Source organism: Chinchilla lanigera, unplaced genomic scaffold (assembly GCF_000276665.1).
Source record: "Chinchilla lanigera isolate Chin_1 unplaced genomic scaffold, ChiLan1.0 scaffold00020, whole genome shotgun sequence".
Classification (NCBI taxonomy): domain Eukaryota; kingdom Metazoa; phylum Chordata; class Mammalia; order Rodentia; family Chinchillidae; genus Chinchilla; species Chinchilla lanigera.
In genome coordinates this window covers 15,358,177-15,377,743 of record NW_004955421.1, presented here as the reverse complement: position 1 = coordinate 15,377,743, position 19,567 = coordinate 15,358,177, and the positions used below count along the sequence as shown (strand labels likewise).

General features: G+C 41.4%; 1 protein-coding gene across 2 annotated transcripts in view; it reads right to left on the bottom strand.

The window, feature by feature from the left end:
* The window catches only part of Shq1 (SHQ1, H/ACA ribonucleoprotein assembly factor), a 97,148-nt gene extending 77,791 nt beyond the window's left edge, over window positions 1-19,357 (bottom strand). The window contains exons 1-5 of one of the 2 annotated variants that reach the window (XM_005383768.2): window positions 19,128-19,357; window positions 12,871-12,935; window positions 11,043-11,165; window positions 10,111-10,271; window positions 4,347-4,459 (exon numbers count right to left, since the gene is read on the bottom strand). In XM_005383768.2, the coding sequence (XP_005383825.1) occupies window positions 4,347-4,459; window positions 10,111-10,271; window positions 11,043-11,165; window positions 12,871-12,935; window positions 19,128-19,270 (605 nt within the window). In that variant the 5' untranslated portion in view covers window positions 19,271-19,357. Of the gene's footprint in view, window positions 1-4,346; window positions 4,460-10,110; window positions 10,272-11,042; window positions 11,166-12,870; window positions 12,936-15,034; window positions 15,121-19,127 lie in introns of those variants that run through there. The other variant, XM_005383769.2, reaches the window with a different exon arrangement.
* Window positions 19,358-19,567: the final 210 nt, after the last annotated feature.

Below are 19,567 nucleotides of genomic sequence, written 5' to 3'. Positions count from 1 at the left end.
GACTGGCCTGGCCTCTACTACCTGACAGTCCCATGCGAGAGTCAAGTCCTTACATACAACATAATGCTATGACACAACAGTGTAAGATCCCATGGAAAAATGCAGTTGGGATGGCAACAGGTAAGGACCCTGGAAGAAATCATACAGGCCAATAGCCAACTAAGAGCTAATCACATTGCCAGGCGTGGTGGCTGTGAGTTTGAGGTCAGCCTGGGCTGCAAAGTGAGTACAAGGCCAGGTTGAATTGCACAGTGAAACCCTGTCTCAAAAGGATAAAAACAAAAACAAATCATGGTCAAGACACTGGCTGAAATATGCCACAAAAAGACACAATGGCTGGGCGTGGTGGTGCACGCCTGTAATCCCAGCATTCGGGAGGCTGACGCAGGAGGACCCTTGCGAGTTCGAGACCAGCCAAGGCTACAAAGTGAGCTCAAGACCAGCCTGAACTGCATAGCGAGACCCTGTCTCAAAAAAAGACCAAAAAAAAAAAAAAACCCATTGTAAGAAAAAGTGGTAAAAACACCACAAGCTCCACCAGGGGAACACAGAGCAGGGTCTGTGAGGACGATGCACTTAGTCTCAAAGAATAAGTAAAATGTACTCAGGGAAGAGCTAGCTGGCAAAGGGACACCAGAAGTAAAGCAGCAGGGTGCAGACAGGGAAATGCAGATTTTCATTAATGTCACAGTATAAAGCATGGGCAGGAATGACAAAAGTGAAGCAACAGAGACAGGCCAGGTCCAGATCGCAGAACTTTCTACATCATGCTAAGGAATGAGAGGCTTATGATTTAAGCAAAAGAGCACCAAGTATGAGCATCAGCCACCATGCTGGTGGCTTTATGGCTGAAGTTCAAACTGGCAGGAGAGATGCCAGCTGGGCAGTGAGGAGAGGGCTACAATAAGCCAGACCCAGATGACGGCCAGAAACAGATGGAGTGAAAGAAGTAATACAGAGATAAATGGTACAACTTTAGACTGACTGAATGTGTGGGATAAGAAAGATGTCAAAGATGAATCTCTGCATTTAACCTAGGTGACTGGGGAGAAAAATGGGGCACTCAACCGAACGAGAAAATTCAGGACAACATTAGAAGGAAAATGATGAGTTCAATTTTGGACCTGCTGAAATAGAGGAGCTCGTGGGACACCCAGCCACTCTCTAAACCTTCAATCTCCTTTTCCTTCACAGGCCTTATCACAACAGAAATATTACCCACATCCCCGACTAGTGCAGAAGCCTTGGGAATGTGGAGATCGGACACACACCTTGGTATCCAAGCACCACCCAGCACGTGGTTCATTCAGGCAAATACTAGTTGAACAAATGCATAAACCAAAAAAATGATTCTGTGGTATTTTATTCTAATGCTTTTTGCCTGTGCTTGGTGTTTTAAATAAAAAGGCACCTTGAAGCATGTGATCCTCCTCCCAGTCTCCCAATTACTACTTCTGTCTTTTTTTTTTTAACTTCTGTCTTGAGATTACTCAATACATCCAAGTCTGATCAATATCAATATACCATCTTCTATAATAAATATAGAATAATGAAAAAGAATCACAATTTAAAATGGAATCCCAAAGGGATCTGATCATTTTGTACCTTTTCTTATCTCACAGAATGTCACAGTGATGATTAAATTCTGCTCTCTCCTAATAGGCAAATACTTATGAATTAGCTAATTTTTAAAAACTGGGAAAGGAAATAAGCCAACACTCTCAGAGAAACACGAAAACCTGGCTATAAAAAAAAAAGAACAATTACAAAGGAATGCTTCAAGATGTTGTCAACATATTTTAGTGTAAAAATATCCCAAAGGACTTATAAATCACAAGAAATAGATAATTAAAACAATAAATATTTATGAGTCATCTATTACATGCCTAGCCTTATGCTGGGCTACAAAACATAGCAAAACAAAATAAAATAAATTACATCACATTTATATTGTTTTATCATAAAAGATTTCTAAAACAGTAATAATCTAAAGTCTATTATATTTGCAGTCAAATGTATAAACCTCTCTTTACAACCAATGTACTTCACGGTGGTCTGCTTAGGATGAAATCAAAATTAGTATTCATCAAGTCCCAAAAAATCTGACATGAGATTACCAATTTGTATTGTTTTGTTTTGTTGGTACCGGGAATCAAACTCAGGACCCTGCGCCTGCCATGCAGGCACTTATGCCACTGAGCTATATCCCCGGCCCAAGATTAACAATTTGTAAACACAGCAACAACTTAAAGATAGGGGACATATTACACTAATGTAATATATATTAGTATATATATTAGTATTACATATGAATATTGCATGTACACATGTAAATGTTTAATAAGTTATATGGATTACCTGCATGATAGATTATAAAGAATTTAAAGTGAGTTTTTTTCCACTGTGCTAACCACTAATTAAAGAAGCACTGACCTACAAAATAATTTTATTAAAAATTTAAATTTGTGCCTCGTCTAATACTAATACATTTGGTGTCAGTCAGCTAATATAAATAATGAGTAATAGCCCAGCACGGTAGCACACGCCAGCTACTCTAGGGGTTGAAGCAGGAGGATTACAAGTTCAAGGCTCCCCTGGACAACTTAGTGAGAATTTACCTTAAAATAAAAAAAAAATCTAAAGGAGTGGGGATATAACTTAATGGGTTCCATAAAAACTACAATTAACCAAAGTTTTCTTTCCAACAGAAAAGTCACCAAGAACCTGCTCTCCTGACCTAGACCACGACTAACTTTAAGCCACTCCCGTGAAGAACTACTCCTGGAACAACAGCAAGCATATTCCACGCACACTATTAAAGAAACTGAGTTGCTGATAAAGAAATACAAAAGACAGAAGAAAGTAAGGGCTGTTATAATATTATACTGCCAGCTACAAATTTCAATTTCCTAATTCTCTCAGGCCATAGATGTATTCTTCTAGTTTCAGAAGCAATAGACAGTTCTTCTAATTAAGCTCCCTCCCTCTCGAATTTTCAGTGTTGTAAAGATCATTCTGTTTTCATGGCAGACTGAGAAATTTGCTGATGGTAAAATTTCCACTTTAAATATTCAGCTGATTTTAAATGGGTTTCTTCAAATTACTCTTCAGTGGACCTTTAAAATCACAATTGGACAGATAAAGGTAATTAGAATTGGCAATGCAAACGGAGCTGAATCTCTCAGATGTCCTCCAGAATGTACCAGACCCCGCTTACAGCCAGCTTCCCTCAGGATGCTGAACACTTCAACCATTTATCATTACACATCGCTCATTCCATTTGCACATCACAAGACGTATTTCTGCCTTCCAATTAGTACCCCACTGTGTCACAGGAGACAGAATGTTAATCGCAAGAGTAACAGTAGTTAAACTGAAACAGTGTACATAAAAATAAAAATACAAAATGACAAGTGGAGACTCTTTTCAAGTCCTGGCCAGGTCACTTTGTAGTAGAGTGACCTTGGTCAAGTCCCTTAACCTCCTTTCCTCACCTCTTGTACAAACTCAATTAATCACATGAGAGCATGAGCTGAAAGCACTGGACAAACAGAAGAAGTGATGACTATAGATGCATGTAGAACAGTTTGGAAAGTACTGGCCCAGAGCTGGGGACGAATAAGAAGTGATGTCTACACTAATATTCAACACCCATTCTCCACACATCCTACGCGAGGGCCATGTACCCAGACAGGCCAGGCAACAATGTGAAGAAGTGCTGCTGTCACAGCCAGGGAGAGAGACCACAATCTCTCAAGAAAGAGATTAATTAGATAAGGTACTTATGCACATATAACCCTCACCGAGACACATTCTAACTAAAGACATAATTAATGCAAAGGGGAAATACAGCAAAACTCAAAATTGGATTCTAAATATAATCTACCCCACAGGATAATTATTTCATTTGAAACATATCGCTGATTATAGGTGCAAGTGTATGAAAGTGTGAGAAGTTCCTGGATCAGCAGAAATAAGGCACATGCAGATTCAAAATCTTAGGAAACTGTGACATTCTTCCATTTATGTATACCATTAATTACCAAAAAAAGCCTACTTTAAAAAAGTGTAAGTAATCTCACAAATTTAGTCTTGTTTCTAAGCCTGGTGAGAAAGAAATTAAAAAAGGACATTAGACAAGGTCTCTGCTCTTGGCTGAACAACTGGGAAGCGATACCAAGATCACAGAAGCACCACGCTCACAAGTTACCGCAAACATCATCAGGGTTTTGAGCCGTCCTTCATTTCTAAGATCCAGAATGCACACGCCCAGTATAGTTAAAGACACAACTTTTTTCAATAAATGTCAAGTAAATCACTCAACCCTCAAAAACCCCAATACTCACAGATAATGATCAGGATCAAATTTGGCCAGCTCAGCAGCGAGACGTTTCTGCCTTCGTTCAGCTGCAGGGGTGAAATCTGGATTCTTAATGTCAGTAACTTCACTCAATTCATCCTAGGCATGCCCAGAAAAAGAAAGAATAATTGCTACCTATTTTTGGCATTTAAAACTCAAACTTGGCCAACAGGAAAAAAAAAGTCAAAGCACAGGAAGAACCTAATTGGTCAGTAAGCCATCCTACCACCTGTGACATTTAGATTCAAAACAAGGAATTGCTTATTAAGCTACTGTATCACTGAAAGGTCTAAAAAAGGTTCACCACCACTGTTAGCAACCTTCACATAGATTATCTCATTTAATCCTTACAACAAACTACCTGATTAACAAATACTAAGGTTATAGAAGTTTTACATAAAAAGCAGAATGGAATAAACCCTGTAAGCAAGCAACACACTTAATTCTCCATCCATTTCCCCCTAAAGACCTGAAAGCTAATGAAGGTAGAGCAGTTTGAAGATCACACATTTACCATACACTTTTTCTTCCTAGTCAAGCTCTTCCTATAGGCAAGTCTCAATTACCATATAAGACATATATACATGCAAAGCCACACATCCTACTTGGTGAGTAAAGAGTTTTGGGGGCAATTCTGATGTACATAGCTTTCCATTTGAAAAATTCAACTTTAATTGACTGTACTGAGATATACACATATTAATGTACAGCATGTTTTCTAAGCAGAATCCTAAAGAATACGTGTGTATTAGGAAAACCGCCTAGGATACCATTTGGTCTTAATTCTCTCCATCAGAACTGTGCAGGACTGCCGCTCCCTGGTATTCCTTGGCTTTCTTCCCTGTTTCTCTTTCCTCGCTTGTTAGGGGCAGTTAAAAAGGGAAGGTAGAAATTTAAATGTTCCACCCTATTATTTCACCTGGGCCAGAGGTGAGGTCATAAATAAAGTATAACTAATGAGTCTTGGTAGATAATTTTACATTTCAGAGAATACAAAGACTCACATAACCACAAGCCTTCAAAACCCTAACAGCACTGAGAATAAACAGACTGTTAGTACAGTTCTGCAGCCGCTGTCTTGCCTTTCAATCCCGTCACCCTTTCCTTCCCGACTCCAGTATGCTCAAGTCGCCGCGAGACTCCTTCCATCCCGAAACGCCCCGATTCAGACTCCCTCTGAGCCTTTGCACTGACAGTGCCAGATCTCATCATGCGTAACTCAGTCCGTCCTGTCCTCAAAATGGCCATCTCTGAGCGTTCTAGGCCTGGCAGTACCCTCTCCGTTTGTCATGGCACCTCATCCTTCCCTTCCCTTGTCACCAGCTGTCACTTACTTGTTGTCTGCAGGATTACTGTCTGTCTCCCTGTTAGAAGCTCCTGGAAAGCAGGAGTCTGGTCCACCTTCTTTCCACTGAGCCCAGTTTTCGGGACTAAACTGTTCATCAGCAAACAGAACGTGAGGGCCTGCTATGGACTGGGCACTGTTCTGGGTGCTGGAGGGGCAGCTGAGTAACAAATACATACAAAGGTCCTTGCACTTACTGCAATGAAAACTGACCGATGAGAAAGTAGCTCTCCTTCCTTCCCCTCCCTCTCTCCTCTGGTCTCCCAACTTTGGGCCTCCACGTACAGTCGTGCTACAGGACTGTTCACCGCGGCACAACCCTGCGCGGGCCTCCTCTACACGCAGTCGCACCCGGGACCTGCCCACACGGAGCCCTCCAAACAAACTCAGGCAAAACAAAAGGCAACGTTAGTTTGGAATCTGTAAGTCTAAGGCATCAGTCAACCAAAGGGAAAGCAGAAGAGGAGAATGTTAAAGCACAGAAGGAAAAAAAGACTTCCTTCTTTTTTGGAAGAACCGCTACGGTCACAGCCATCTTAGCTCTTTATTTAAAGATGGGTACTGCCAAGCCAAGGTCATGGAGGACCCAAGTCTGGCTTATGTATGTTTAGCCATAGATAAAGCAGAGCTAATCCAGACAGAAAATGAAGAATTGTGCGCACATCTGGCCAGTGTGTATGCTGGAAACAAAGGCCTCCCGTCCCGGAGCAGCCAAGGGAAGCGGAGGGCCAGCAAGCCTGGCATCCCGCAGCTGCTGGCAGCGGGGGTCCCAGGAGCTTGCCGGGTTGGCACCCAGAGACTCGGATCGTGGCTGCTGGCAGCCGCCGGAGCCAAGGCTTGTTGTGCAGCCCTGACTTTCGGCAGCCAGGGCAGTTTTCCAAAGGTGCCCTGCCAGTTGGCAGCAATTTCAGAAAAAAAAGGGGTTGTGTCTACATGTGCACAGAGGGAGGGATTGAAAAAGCCATTTCTGCGAAGACATTTTCATTGTCTCCAGCATACAATACAGAAGTTCACAGGCCTGTTTAAAAGGCTACAGGGAGAAAAAGTAGAAAAGACTACCTATCCCATTTTTTATTAGTGTATGTTTGGAATAGTTCCGCTTATTTTGGGGAATTGGTACATGTATGTAACATACCCTAATCATTTTTGATCCATTTATTATTATTCTTTTGGAAGGTCATACTATTCAATGAAGACAAAATACCTGGATGTTGGAATTATGGATGACTTTTGACTTTCTTTTGAATTTATAAAGAATCTATAGTCAGGCAATGGTGGCGCATGCCTGTAGTCCCAGCACTTGGGAGGCTGAGGCAGGAGGATCATTACAAGTTTGAGACCAGCCTGTGCTAGAAAGTGAGCTCAAGGCCAGTCGGAACTACATAGCAAGACCCTGTCTCAAAAAGACAACAAAAAAAATCTATATTTTATCTTTCAAAAAATAAAACCATTTTCCATTTAAGGTGGGGTTGAGGCTGTAAAAGCACTGCTAAAATATGAGTAGTGAACAAAACTTTATAGATTATTTTCTCATCCAAAGGCAGAACTAGAGAAACTAAACAGAGAAAACAAGAAACACTATCTGAGAAAACAGACACCCCATATGGGGACTGAACCAAGGGCCCTCACACCGAGCCCCACACCTTTTTTATTTTAACCATCTAGTATTACTGTCACAGACAGAATAGCTGTAAATGCAGAAGAACTTCACAAGTAATACCAATGACATAAGTTTTATGGCAGTATTTCATAAAATGTATCTACCTTAATATTTTGAAAAGACTACTCTGAACTCTTGGCATCCTGGTTGATTTTTCAAAGCATGGTTATTTCCTATTTATCAAGAAAGACACTGTATCCCTCAAATTTAATTCATGTAAGAAAATACAACTTTATTTAAGGACTACACACATGCATCGATTTGTCTGCTGGTCACATGAATACATCTCAGTAACGGTGCCATGATGTATGGTAGTGCCGTCCCAATTCCCGGGAGCATGTAAACTTCAGGATCCAGAGTTTAGAAAGGTAATATGATATATGCATACCTAAGAATTTTCAGGTAGCACCTAATACCCAAATACATTACTATTTCTACAGCAAAAACTCTGAATATTAACACTAAGCGCATATTGAAAATCTAATCATTAAAAACTTACATTGATTTAGATATGGTTTTGCTACCAGGTTAAATATTTTTAAATCTTCCAGTTTTCAGCACTTTTTAGGGGTCCCAGTATTCCATACAAGGGGCTATAAGTCTCCACGACTAGCATTATACTCTACTTCCATTACAAAACACTTAAGAGTTCATTCTCATGCACAGCTTTCTTTGTCCTAGGTTTAAAGGATATGCATTCATATTCTTAGAAAAGCAGTGCTCATTTATTTAAGATATGAAGACTTTGTTTCATTTTTTCAGCTGGGTGATAGGAATTTAGGCATTTGATATATTAGTTAAGCCATTCAAAAAGACATAAAGAATATTTCATATACACATGTATTGAAACATCAATTTTATTCCATTAATATGTACTTTATTTTTTGTCTTTTTGAGACAGGGTCTCACTATATACTTCAGACTGGGCTTGAACTCACTTTGTAGCCGAGGCTGCCCTTGAACTCACAGCAATCCTCCTGCTTCAGTCTCACGACTGCTGGGATTACAGCTGTGAGCCACCACGACCGGCTTTTTAAAATACGAGTTTAAAGAAAAGAATATTTTATAGCGACATTCTTCTAAACTCAATATAAGTTTCTTAAGTGTATCTTTCCACAGATGCGAGAACTTGACTTAAAAGAGACCCAGCCTCGGCTCCTGTTACTGGGCTCCAGCATCCACGCCACACTGTCAGGAACCCCTGAAACCACTATCTCCCCTAAACAGCAGCAGGAATGCAGGTGTCAAGTTCCCTGGCCTCAGAAAGCACTGTTAACCTGGGTATACAATCTGTACTCAGCCTGGGTCACATTTACGATAGTCTTGATTCATTTCCAGCTGTGGCCTGGCAAATCCCAAACAGACAGACACATACCAGCTTTTGGCTAAACAACCGAGATCTACTCGCTGTAGCTCCTGTTGCAGACAAAGCTCAATGTTCTGACTACCTCGGAGTTCACCAGGGAATGTCAGCAGGCAGAGGGAACACAGGCAGGAGACAACGCAGCAGAAAGACGTCAAGCTTTTGGAAGGAGATACTTCGCCAGCATTACTTGCTCTTAAGTAAATCCCAATGTTTTCCTGTTAGAAATCTTGAGAACATTTTGTGCTTTTGAAGGGCAGGGATCTTTATAGGATTCTATATTTCACTGCCTTCCCATGCGGTATCATCTTAAATTTTCAAAACAGACTCATAAAGTAGATAAACAAATGTATCCCCACATTACAAAGAAAAAACAAAATTTACAATTAACATAGTGTCTCAAATCTAAACACAGGTAGAACCGGAACCAGAACTTAGATCCTTTGCCTTTCCTTGAAAGATTCAAATACAGATATTCCGCATTTAAGGACCTACCTGTTTAATGACTGATCGACTTATGACCCATCTTTTCTTTTTTGCATGGTTCTGTGTATCTTGTTTATAAAGCATCAGTATCTTTTCTTTGTACAGTACACCTTATTTACATAGTACTGTAATTTTCACTGACTGCTCCGTATAGGACGGTACTGTAGTTTTATATTGTTAGACATTACAGTACAGCATGTATGAGTTCCACAAATAAAAGCAAAGTTATCAAATTGCAGTCTCCTTTGACCATTTCTTTGCTCTGAATATTATAACGTACATACTATATACAAGTCCACATTTACGACCTAGTTGCAGGAACGGAGCTTGGTCACTAAACAAAGAATGTCTTTATATCTTATTACAGATTGAGTAACTCTAATCGGAAAATCTAACATCCAAAATGTTCCAAAATTTGAAATTGTCTTGAGCAGTATTCAGATGAGACCTTCATCTGACTTTTGTTAAGAATGAAGAGACCTGCTGAATACTAAGAACTGAACAATTTGATAAAACACACAATTTCAATCTCACTAGAAAATTCTGTCTCATTTATAATTAAAAAAGAAGTGGTAAATACAGGAGCTCCATTTCTCAGAAGTATAAAGCTTTTCAGAAAGCACGAGGAGAGGGTTGGTTTTGCTTTGTACTTTGGCAACTTCACATCCAGAGTACTGACTGAAGCGGAGACAGACCAGAGAGCACCTGTAAGAACACGGTGTCTGAGCAGAACAGCCAACAAAATAGAAAGGAATGAACATCTGTGGGATGTTTATGCACAAGGAGCTGTGCTGTATGCTCTAAATATGTCACCTTCTGTAACTTTTAGGAATAACCACCCAGTATAAGCGAAATTAAAACTGAAATACCCAAGCTCTTTCAGAAGCACAACATACCTGCAATCGCTGGAACACTCCTGACCGCAAGTTCCCAAATCCATAGTGGCACTGTGGATTCAACGCGCTTTCAGATGCCTCCTCGTAGGGAGTCTGTTCAATTTCCCAGTCAAACTCTTCATCGTCATCTTCTACCACTTCCTTGGAAACTTCAGAGGCACCTAAATGTGTTAAGTATTTTCTGTTTTAGAAAGGCACTGAATTTCCTAGGGACAACGCAGAGAAGAACAAGCACAGGAGGACGGGCCTGCACATGTGCACGAAAGACCCGTACAGGACACTCACAGCTCCACTACTCCTGACAGCCAACAACCGGAACCAGCACAAATGTTCACCAGGAGCAGGAACCAACTGACTGTAAGCGGTTCCTACAGTAGAATATCAGACAGTGGTGGAGGCAGATGGGCTTCTGCTACAGCGTGGATAAACCTCACAAAAGTACTGCTGAGGGCAGGAAGCCAGACAGAAAAGAACACAGACAAAAGGGAGGGTGGTGGTGACCTCCAAGAGAAAGGGCAAAGTAACTGGGAAAAGACACAGGTGGGATGTCCAGGGTGCTGGAAATAAAAATCCGGGTTTGTGACCTACTGATGTTCACATTATTTAACTCTTTGAATTGTACACGTCTGATCTAAGTGCAAAAGGATAATATTTTGCCAAAGACAAGAATTTTAATTGGCCCAAAAATGTGGTTAAGCTACTGGTTCACTAGGGCTACTTATGCTTTTTAACTATAATTTAATATACATAATATATATAATTATACACAATATATATAATTTAATTATAATGAGCTATCTTCACATGACCATCTTATCTTGTCATCTGTAGTATTTTCTTCGGAGTCCTATTCACCAAGTCTCTTTCCTCTAAAAACACATACCATTCCTAGTAATTTTATTTTTATTTCCTTTCAACCACAATAAACATACCTATTTCTTCCACAAGTGGCTTAGCTGTCCTGGATTTTCTTGGTGCCAGAAGAGCAGTTAACATGTTCAGCCCTTCAAAATGCTGGCCAGGAGTTTCTTTGGGCAGTCGAATGGTAAAAATTCCTAAAAGATAAACTTCTTTTATGCTTAGATACATCAAAATACTCAAAGACTTCACAAATATAGCTAAGAAATCTATCTTGGCAATATCTAATTCTATGTCAGAGAGCTCTGAAATTATGCCCTTATTATAGATTAGGTGGATTTAAATCAAGATAGAAAAAGGCTCAAATAGGGCTTTCAGAAGCTGTTACTTCTGTAAGAAACTAACCTATTCAAGCTACAGAATGCTTGAGTCTTACCTATTATCACCTTAACCTACTGATATATTAAAATGCACGTTAAAACCTAAACATCAATGGCCTGAAAAGATAACAGCTTACAACTGGCTGATAATAACTTATTTATAAAATGCATTTCTGAGCTGCGGGGAAAATCAGGATATCAAATCCAACAGAGCATTGCAGCAGTTTTAAACATACACAAAATACTGAATAATTATGGCTTTCTAGAGTTTCTTTGATGTCTCAAGAGAAAATCTCCCCCGAGTCTGTACAAAGCACCCTGCAATTCTATCTATACACATCTCTTCTTCCCTTCACTGGCTTTATCAGCCTTATTCAGATTCCTACAAACTCGCTACAGTATTTACCACTCTTACACATTTTAAATGCTAACTGAACTGTATCCCAATACATCAAATATAACTCAACCCAAAATCTTACATATGCACAACCTCCCCAAACTCCACATACTTTCAAAATTTAATAATTTCATTTCAATATGTAATGTATGTGTAATTAAAAGCATTATGTACCTGCCGGGATGGCAGTCTCATTATACTTCATTATCGTATCAATTACTCTGCATTACGAGTAAAAACTGCATCACCAAATTCTTTTATCCCATGCTGTCTCCCTCATCCTATCTCACTGGGGTCAGTAAATGGCCACTGAGTAAATCACACAAGAGTACACAAGGCATTCTTACTCCAGATCTATCGACAAAGAGGGATAGCCAGTGGACTCTAGAGATGGAAAGGGAAAGCCAGTGGACTCTAGAGATGGAAAAGTTTTATGCCTAGCTAAAACTTAGCAATTATAAGAAGAAAACTTAATTAGCCTTTAAACGTCACCATGGATCTAGCTGTTATTAAAATTCTAGTTTGAAAACTGTACAAGATTCCATTCAGAAGCTTATAAATCACCCACACTTCCTACAATCAATGACCTTACATATTCTAATTTTTACTTTGAAACACCTACGGAATGTAGGGGAAGTACTTCTAGAAAATGGAAGCAAAGATTTAATTCAACCTTACTGAAGGACATTGTGAAATACTTCAAAGGACTGAGAAAATTATAATTGTTCAAAAATCCATGAATAACGGGCAGTGGACATCAAAAAAACAGTCATAGAGCAGGCTGCAATTGCAAGACACATAAAGGTCTTCATAATACCTTGAAAAACTTTTACATAGATATTCTAACATGAACAATCCAAAGAAAAAACTATCAAAAATCCTACAGATGCAAGGCAAGCACTCTACCAATGAGCTACAGCCCCAGCCCCTAAATGTGGTTACCTGAGAAACCAATTTGAAGATAACAACATGTAATACAACAACCATTGTTAATTTCCTATGACCTTGTTTGAAATTCTGTATCATTTTTATTGTTTTTGTGTTGTTTTGCTTATGTCTTTGTGTCTGTTAATTTGTTTTTGTTAGTTTCTCTTTAAAATAAAAAAAAAATTCTAAAGATGGTACCTTTATCTGCATCATAGGACCCCTGCTCACTTCCATTTTCTACAATTCTTCCTGGAAGGGTTAACCTGAAAATTTAATAAGGTCTCATGAAATACTGAAATTACAATGCAACATAAATAGGCACCAATAACGGTATGCATTTACCCACCAAAATCCATCAGTCACTCTAAAAGACCGTCCTTAAAAAACAAACTCCTGTCACTTGCAGGAAAATGGAGGGAACTGTGGATCAGGGTAAGCAAAATAAGCCAGACTCAAAGGAGAAGTAGCACACGTCTTCCCTCATGAGTGGGATGGAGAAGGGGGTTTGAGATGAAAGCAGAGGGAGACTTAAAAAGAGGAAGGGGAACAAGGGAAGGGGAGGAAAGGCAGGGTTTGATGGGGAGAGGGTATGATAAAAGTATGTTATATGTATGTACGAAAATGTCCCAGTGAAACCCATTCTTTATAATCAGTATGTGCTAACTGTCATGGCTGGCTGACTGTGTCAACTTGAATAAGAGAAGCTCAGTTAAACTGGCTCAGCAATTCCACACCATAGCGTATGGAAAACCCATTTGTCACCTGGATGGTATAAAGGGGAAATGAAGGAAGAAGGATCTGCTTATGGATGTGTTTCACTTTCTTTGGACGAGCTCCAGTTTTTGCCTCCACCTTGGACGTCACCTCCTGGCTTCCAGTGCAGACTCTTCGGCTTCCAGCATGCACTTTTCAGCCTTGCATCTCAGACCCATCGGCCTCCTGATACAGACTCACATGGGCCACTGCAGTGAGCTCCAAACCATCAACTGAAACCTTCAGTGTCCAGCACAGAGAGACCCCCAGCACTCTTCCATATTCGACTCTGGGTGGCCACTGTAAGCCAACCTTGTAAATTCTTACATATCTATGTATCTTGTGTTACATCTATTTCTCTAGTAAACACTGACTGATGCATTAATAGTAAGTTTCAAGGATAAAAAAGGAACTTCTTCAGCATTTCTTTCAAATTTCATAGAAAAAATGATTCCTTTCTCAACTAAAAAGGAAAAATTAGAGATGACTCATCTTTCTTACTGAGTACCCCAGTCACCAATAAAACAGAGAATGAAGAAAATCCATAATAAATACTAGTTATCACTACTGCTATAGTACTTCTCCTCCTTAATGAATAGGAGAGTTATTTATTTTTTATCTAGTTCCTCCATAGCAGGTGCTCAATAAAAGTACACTAACTGGCTTCTAAAAGAAGTCAGAAAATGGAAACAATAAATAAAGCCAACTGCTTATATAAGGCAAATTACTACTTAAAAAAAAAAAAAAAAAAAGCATGTCAGGCATGGGGGCATATGCCTGTAATCCCAGCACTCAGGACGCTGAGACATGAGGATCACTGTGAGTTTGAGGTCAGGCTGAACTGCACAGGGAGACCCTGTCCCAAAAAGAAAAAAAAAAAAAAAAAAAAAAGCAGAAAGCAAGAGTTTTTAATCAAATCTCATTATTACTACACGGGGATTTCCCCCTTTCATATTTAAGGAAATGAACTGATTTCCCTGCTTTCACTTGTACTGCTTCAGTAAGTCTCTCACTGAGGTCCCAAAAGAATTTTTCCAAAACAGCAATCTGACTGCCACTCTTCTATATAAAAAATCCTCTCAGCCACCTGGCATTAACAAAATAAACTCATCCATATGGCCTATCAGGTCCACTCCATACCAGTCCAGACTTAAAGTCTGAACCTCTTTTCCTCCCTTGTCCCTCCTTGGTTTCCACTGAACACAGTTAACAACAAAAGACCTAGCAGATCCCCAAGGACTCAGGTCTTCAGCCTTTGATCAAGATACAGTGCATTTTCAGAACCAAGTGCCCTTCTAAGCCCAAAATAAAGAATAACTTTATGGATAAATCAGTTTGTTATAATAGCTACAAACACTAACTTTAGTGTCCAATCTATGTTGTCTTAACTCTGCCACTTACTAGCTCTGTAATTTCCTCTGGACAAGTTAATTAAGAATCATAATACCTCCCTTGCAAAAAACGGGGGAAATAACAGGACCTATCAGACAGTTACTATTAGAACAAAAGAATGCAGACTTACTGGTAGAGTAAGTAAGAAGACAGAAAATGTGATCTATCATTATTCCTTTCTTCTAAATTCTTTGCAGGTACAGAACTAAATTCTTACTGTGTCAGAGTAAAGTTGTAGTTGGGTGTGGTGGTGCACATCTACAATCCAAGCACTCTGGAAGGCAGAGATAGGAGGATCACAAGTTCAAGTCCAAGCTGGGCAACTCAGTAACTTAGTGAGACCCTGTCTGGAAAAAAAAAAAATGGTGCTGGAGCTCAGTGTGAACACCCTGGGTTCAACCCCCAGAAAAGAAACTAAAACAAAACAGAACAGGACAGAGAAAAGAAAAGGAAAAGAGAAAGAAATCAACCAGTCACTCATTTAATCATGTTTATAGATCTGCCTTTCCAGACAGGTTCTCAACTCATCAAGATGAGGGTCCAGATTTTATTTATCTTTGGAACACAGCAGCAAATTGTATTTTCAAAGATGGCTATCTCATAACACTAATGGCAACCATGGAGTCTGAGTCCCCACCTGTTATCGTTTGAATCTGTGTGTCCCCCCAAAGCCTCAAGCAGCCAGGCTTGAGGGGCAGGCTATTAGAGTTTGAACATGGGTGTGAGAGCTGCACCCGCCCAGGAGTGGAAAGTCTGCATATGTAAGGGAGAGGAAAAGAGTGCTTGGGGACATTTCCTCCCCCATTCTGCCCTGGTGTGTACTTACGGCTTAGCTGTGTTCTGCCGTCCTGAGCTGCAGCTCTTTGCCATGTGCCACTGTGCCTTATAATCTGCCAAGTACAGAGTGAAACCTCCACGAACTGTAAGCGAAATAAACCTTTCCTTCCTTAATTTTGGGCATCAGGTATTTTGTCCCAGCAGCGAGAAAAAAGTAACCGAGACACCACCCCTTAAAATTCAACCAGCTTCTGGTGCTTGTTTCAATCACTGCCATAAAGCAGAAATGAAATTCTGTGCTTTCTGTAGTTAGGTCATAAAAGGTGACATGGATTCTGCCTTGCTTGCTTTTGAAAACATCAGCCACTCTGCTGTCACGCTACCTTTGCCTAAAGAAACACAAACAGACAAAGTTAGAAAACTACACAGCGACCAAGCACAGTGGCACACACCTGGAGTCTCACCTATTTGGGAAGCTGAAGCAGAAAGATCACTTGAGCCTACAAGCTCAGACCAGCCTGGGCATAATAGTAAGACCATTCCTGGTTTAAGGCCACATAGCTAGGCCCTCAGACCACATGAAGAAAGATGGCCAACCAGCTACTTCAGCCCTTGTTTTACATTCCAGGTCTAGCCATCATTTTATCACAGCGGCATTAGAATCTTTAAGCCACGAGAACCTAGGAATTTGTCTGTGTCAGCCTGCTCAGGGAGCCCAAGAGAGATTTTCGCAGGTGAGGTCCCAAGGTTAAAGAACACATGTGCAAAACATCAGCAACAAAAGCAGGTAGCATGGAACAGAGCAGAGAGCCCAAGAGCAAGAGCCAGCTGTGTCTTTATTGTATAATTCTTACACAGGTTGTTATCCCATATTTACATTCTTCTATAGTGCCACAACCAGTGCATGCATGTTTAGCTGTGCCAAGTCATGGTTACGTAACTGTATCCCACTTTGCACCTGCACTAGACAAGCAGGGTCACATCCTCAGGTGTCCTTAGATGCCCCTGAGCTTTGAAGCAGTCTGAGTGGTTCCCCACAGCCCGCTCTTACCAAATTCCTTGTCCACAGAAGTCAGGGAAGATAACAAAATCACTGTTGCTGTTTTATATCAAGTTTGATTGGTTATATAGCAACAGATAACTGGTACTGAGAACTTTCTGTAAATAACAGTCCAATAGTCTGCCTTTATTCACCATTTCAGTGATTTTAGTTACCTACTCAAGGTCCAAAGAATACACTACACGATACATTTCTAAAAGATAAGGAGCTCACATTCATAGGACTTTTAGCACTGTGCACTGTTATAACTGTTCTATTTTACTATTGTTAAATTCTTACTGTGCCTAATTTAGAAACTAACTTTATGCAAGCATGGAAAAAATATAGCATATTCCAGGTTCAATACTATCTGTGGTTTCAGGTATGCGCTTGCAGTGGTGGTGAACCTATGGCAGGTATGCTGCAGAGGGCTGTCTGTATCATTGAAAGCTCTAAAACGTTTGCTATCACTGCACTACGGGTTAGCTCTTGGAACATATCCCCCATCGAAAAGGGTTGGTTACTGTTGTTGTAGTTAGGGTTTGCAAGGGAATAGATTTAATACAGGACACCGAATTTATAGGATTGTTTTATAATATTCACCCAAAAAGTCAAACGCAGAAAAGTGCAAGTGATCTGTCCATCCACTAGAAACCCAAAGAATCCAGCTGCAATTGCCTGGATCCCACAGCAATGTCCTGTATAAGTCCACCTGCAGGCCTAGAGCCCATGAGACAATGTCTCATGCAAGTCTGTATCAGGGATCTGCACTGGGAAGGCCAAAAGGTCAGTGGTAGAAGCTAGAAAGTCTGCACCAGCAGGATGAAGGATCTGTGCTAGCAGGTTGAGGGATCTGCACTGGAGCCAGGAAGGGAAGCTCAAGGTAAGGACCAGAGGTCTCCCAAGAAGAACAGTAGCCATCCTCAGCAACAGTGAGGGAGAGCTCCTCCAAGAATGAGAACAGCTGAGTTCATATTAGGAAAGTCAGCATGACAGGCTTCTCTGAGGGAATCAGCAGTGCACCATCTTCCCCTCCACTTCTTCTTTCATGGTGTCAGCAGCAATCCTCAGGTGGGCCTTCCACACCCTGAACCACGCTGATTCAGTTCAGCCGTGTACTGCAAGCTGGCCATTAGTTAATTCTCTACGACTATACATGCAAGTTGGTGGGTTAAGTTAGGGTCTAAGGGTAGCTCAGACACAGTGAAGAAATCAGTACATACCATACTTGGTTGGCAAATGGGAAGGGAATCAAGGGGCGGAAGGAGCAGGGAGAAGAGGAGGGACAGGAGATGAAGAGAGAATTAAGAACATGTACTAACTCCCCACAATAAATGTAATCACTATGCACTGCAAACACGTACTAATAAAAATAAAAATTTCAAAAGTACTTAGCGTAGGCTGGTGCTACTCCTGAGAAAAATTAAGAAAATGGATTTTTCTTTTTTACTTAGAAAGGGAAGGAAGCGGATTGGGGATGCTTTAGGAAGAATAACCTAGCAAAGGCCCCTGTAGAACGGGGCCAAGAGTAGTGGCAGTCTAAAGAAACTGCTGTCAAACTTAAATAACAGGAGCACATAGCGCACATCAGGGTGCTTACTTGTGCACCACACTGAAGGTGACCTGCGTTCGTGCTATACTGTCCTTATTACAAGGAGAAAGATCTCAACAGACAAATGCTGCCCATCCTCACGGAGACGGTGAAAACCACACTGCAGGAGTTAAACCAAACCCTGGAGAAAGGGGCTGGGAATTTAGCTCAGCGGCACATAGCCTGCCTGGCAAGTTCAAGGTTGTGAGTTCGATTCCCGGTACCGGAGAAAAACCAAAAAACCAAAACAAACAAACAAAAAAAACCCTGGAGTAGCAGACAGCGGGAAGGCAGTTCTGTCAAGGGAAGCACGAGAGAGTGAGAATCTTAGGAACCACGGGAACGCAGCCCAGAGGTCGGCACACAGAAGGTGGACTGGGAAGGAGAGAAGTCGTGGCGGAGGTCAGCGCGCGCGGTCCTCAAGGAGAGGAAAAGCTGGGAGCGCGACCGCAGAGCGGCAGGAGAAAAAAACCAATTGATCAGGAAGGATTGAGAACACTGGCGACAGGCTAGAAGCTGAAAAAGTGTGAGGTTTGGGGATTTAGCTCAGCGGCACAGCGCCTGCCTGGCAAGCGCAAGGTCGTGAGTTCAATTCCTGGTACCGGAAGAAAAAAAAAAAAAAAAAAAAAAAGAGAGAAGCTGCAAAAGGACCCGGTCTAGACGTGACGTTGCCAAGAGGTTCCGAAAGCTCTTTAACCTGGGGCTCAAGGTTTAAAAGAAGGAGCTTCTGCAGCAGGTGGGACGCACGCCTGGCGAGATCACTCCGTCACTGCCCAAAGAAGCAACCTCCGTTAAACGGGAACTGTTCCCTCGCTCTTTCATCCTCCCTCAATATGCATGCATGAATGAATGAATGATGATTTCCCGCCAAACGCTCTCCCACCGCCAGACACGGGAACTCGCCTGAGAAAGTACGGCTTGGCGTAGAACTTGAAGTCGACCCCCTCGAAGTAGACGTCGAACTCCGAGACCCGGGCGTAGGGCAAGCGGATGGCAATGGTCAGGAAGTCGGAATCCTGGCTGAGGTCGAACGCGGGGGTCAGCATCGCCGCGCCGCACGAAAGTGTCTCGGCGATCCAAACTCTCCAAGAAAGCCCCAAGCACACGCACCAGCACAGCTAACTCCAGCGCTTCCGGCTCGAAGCGGAAGTGCCTGCGCGTAGAGCAGGAAGTCCTGCCCCACGCCGATCTCCATGGAGACCGGACGCTTTTAATGGCGAAGCGGCGCTCTGAGAACTGTAGGCAAGAGTGTGGCGAAGAAGTTTAACGGAGAATTATTGGAAGAACCGGAACGCACCTTACACGCACAAAGCGTCTATGGAGGTTCTTAGAGGTGGTTTTAG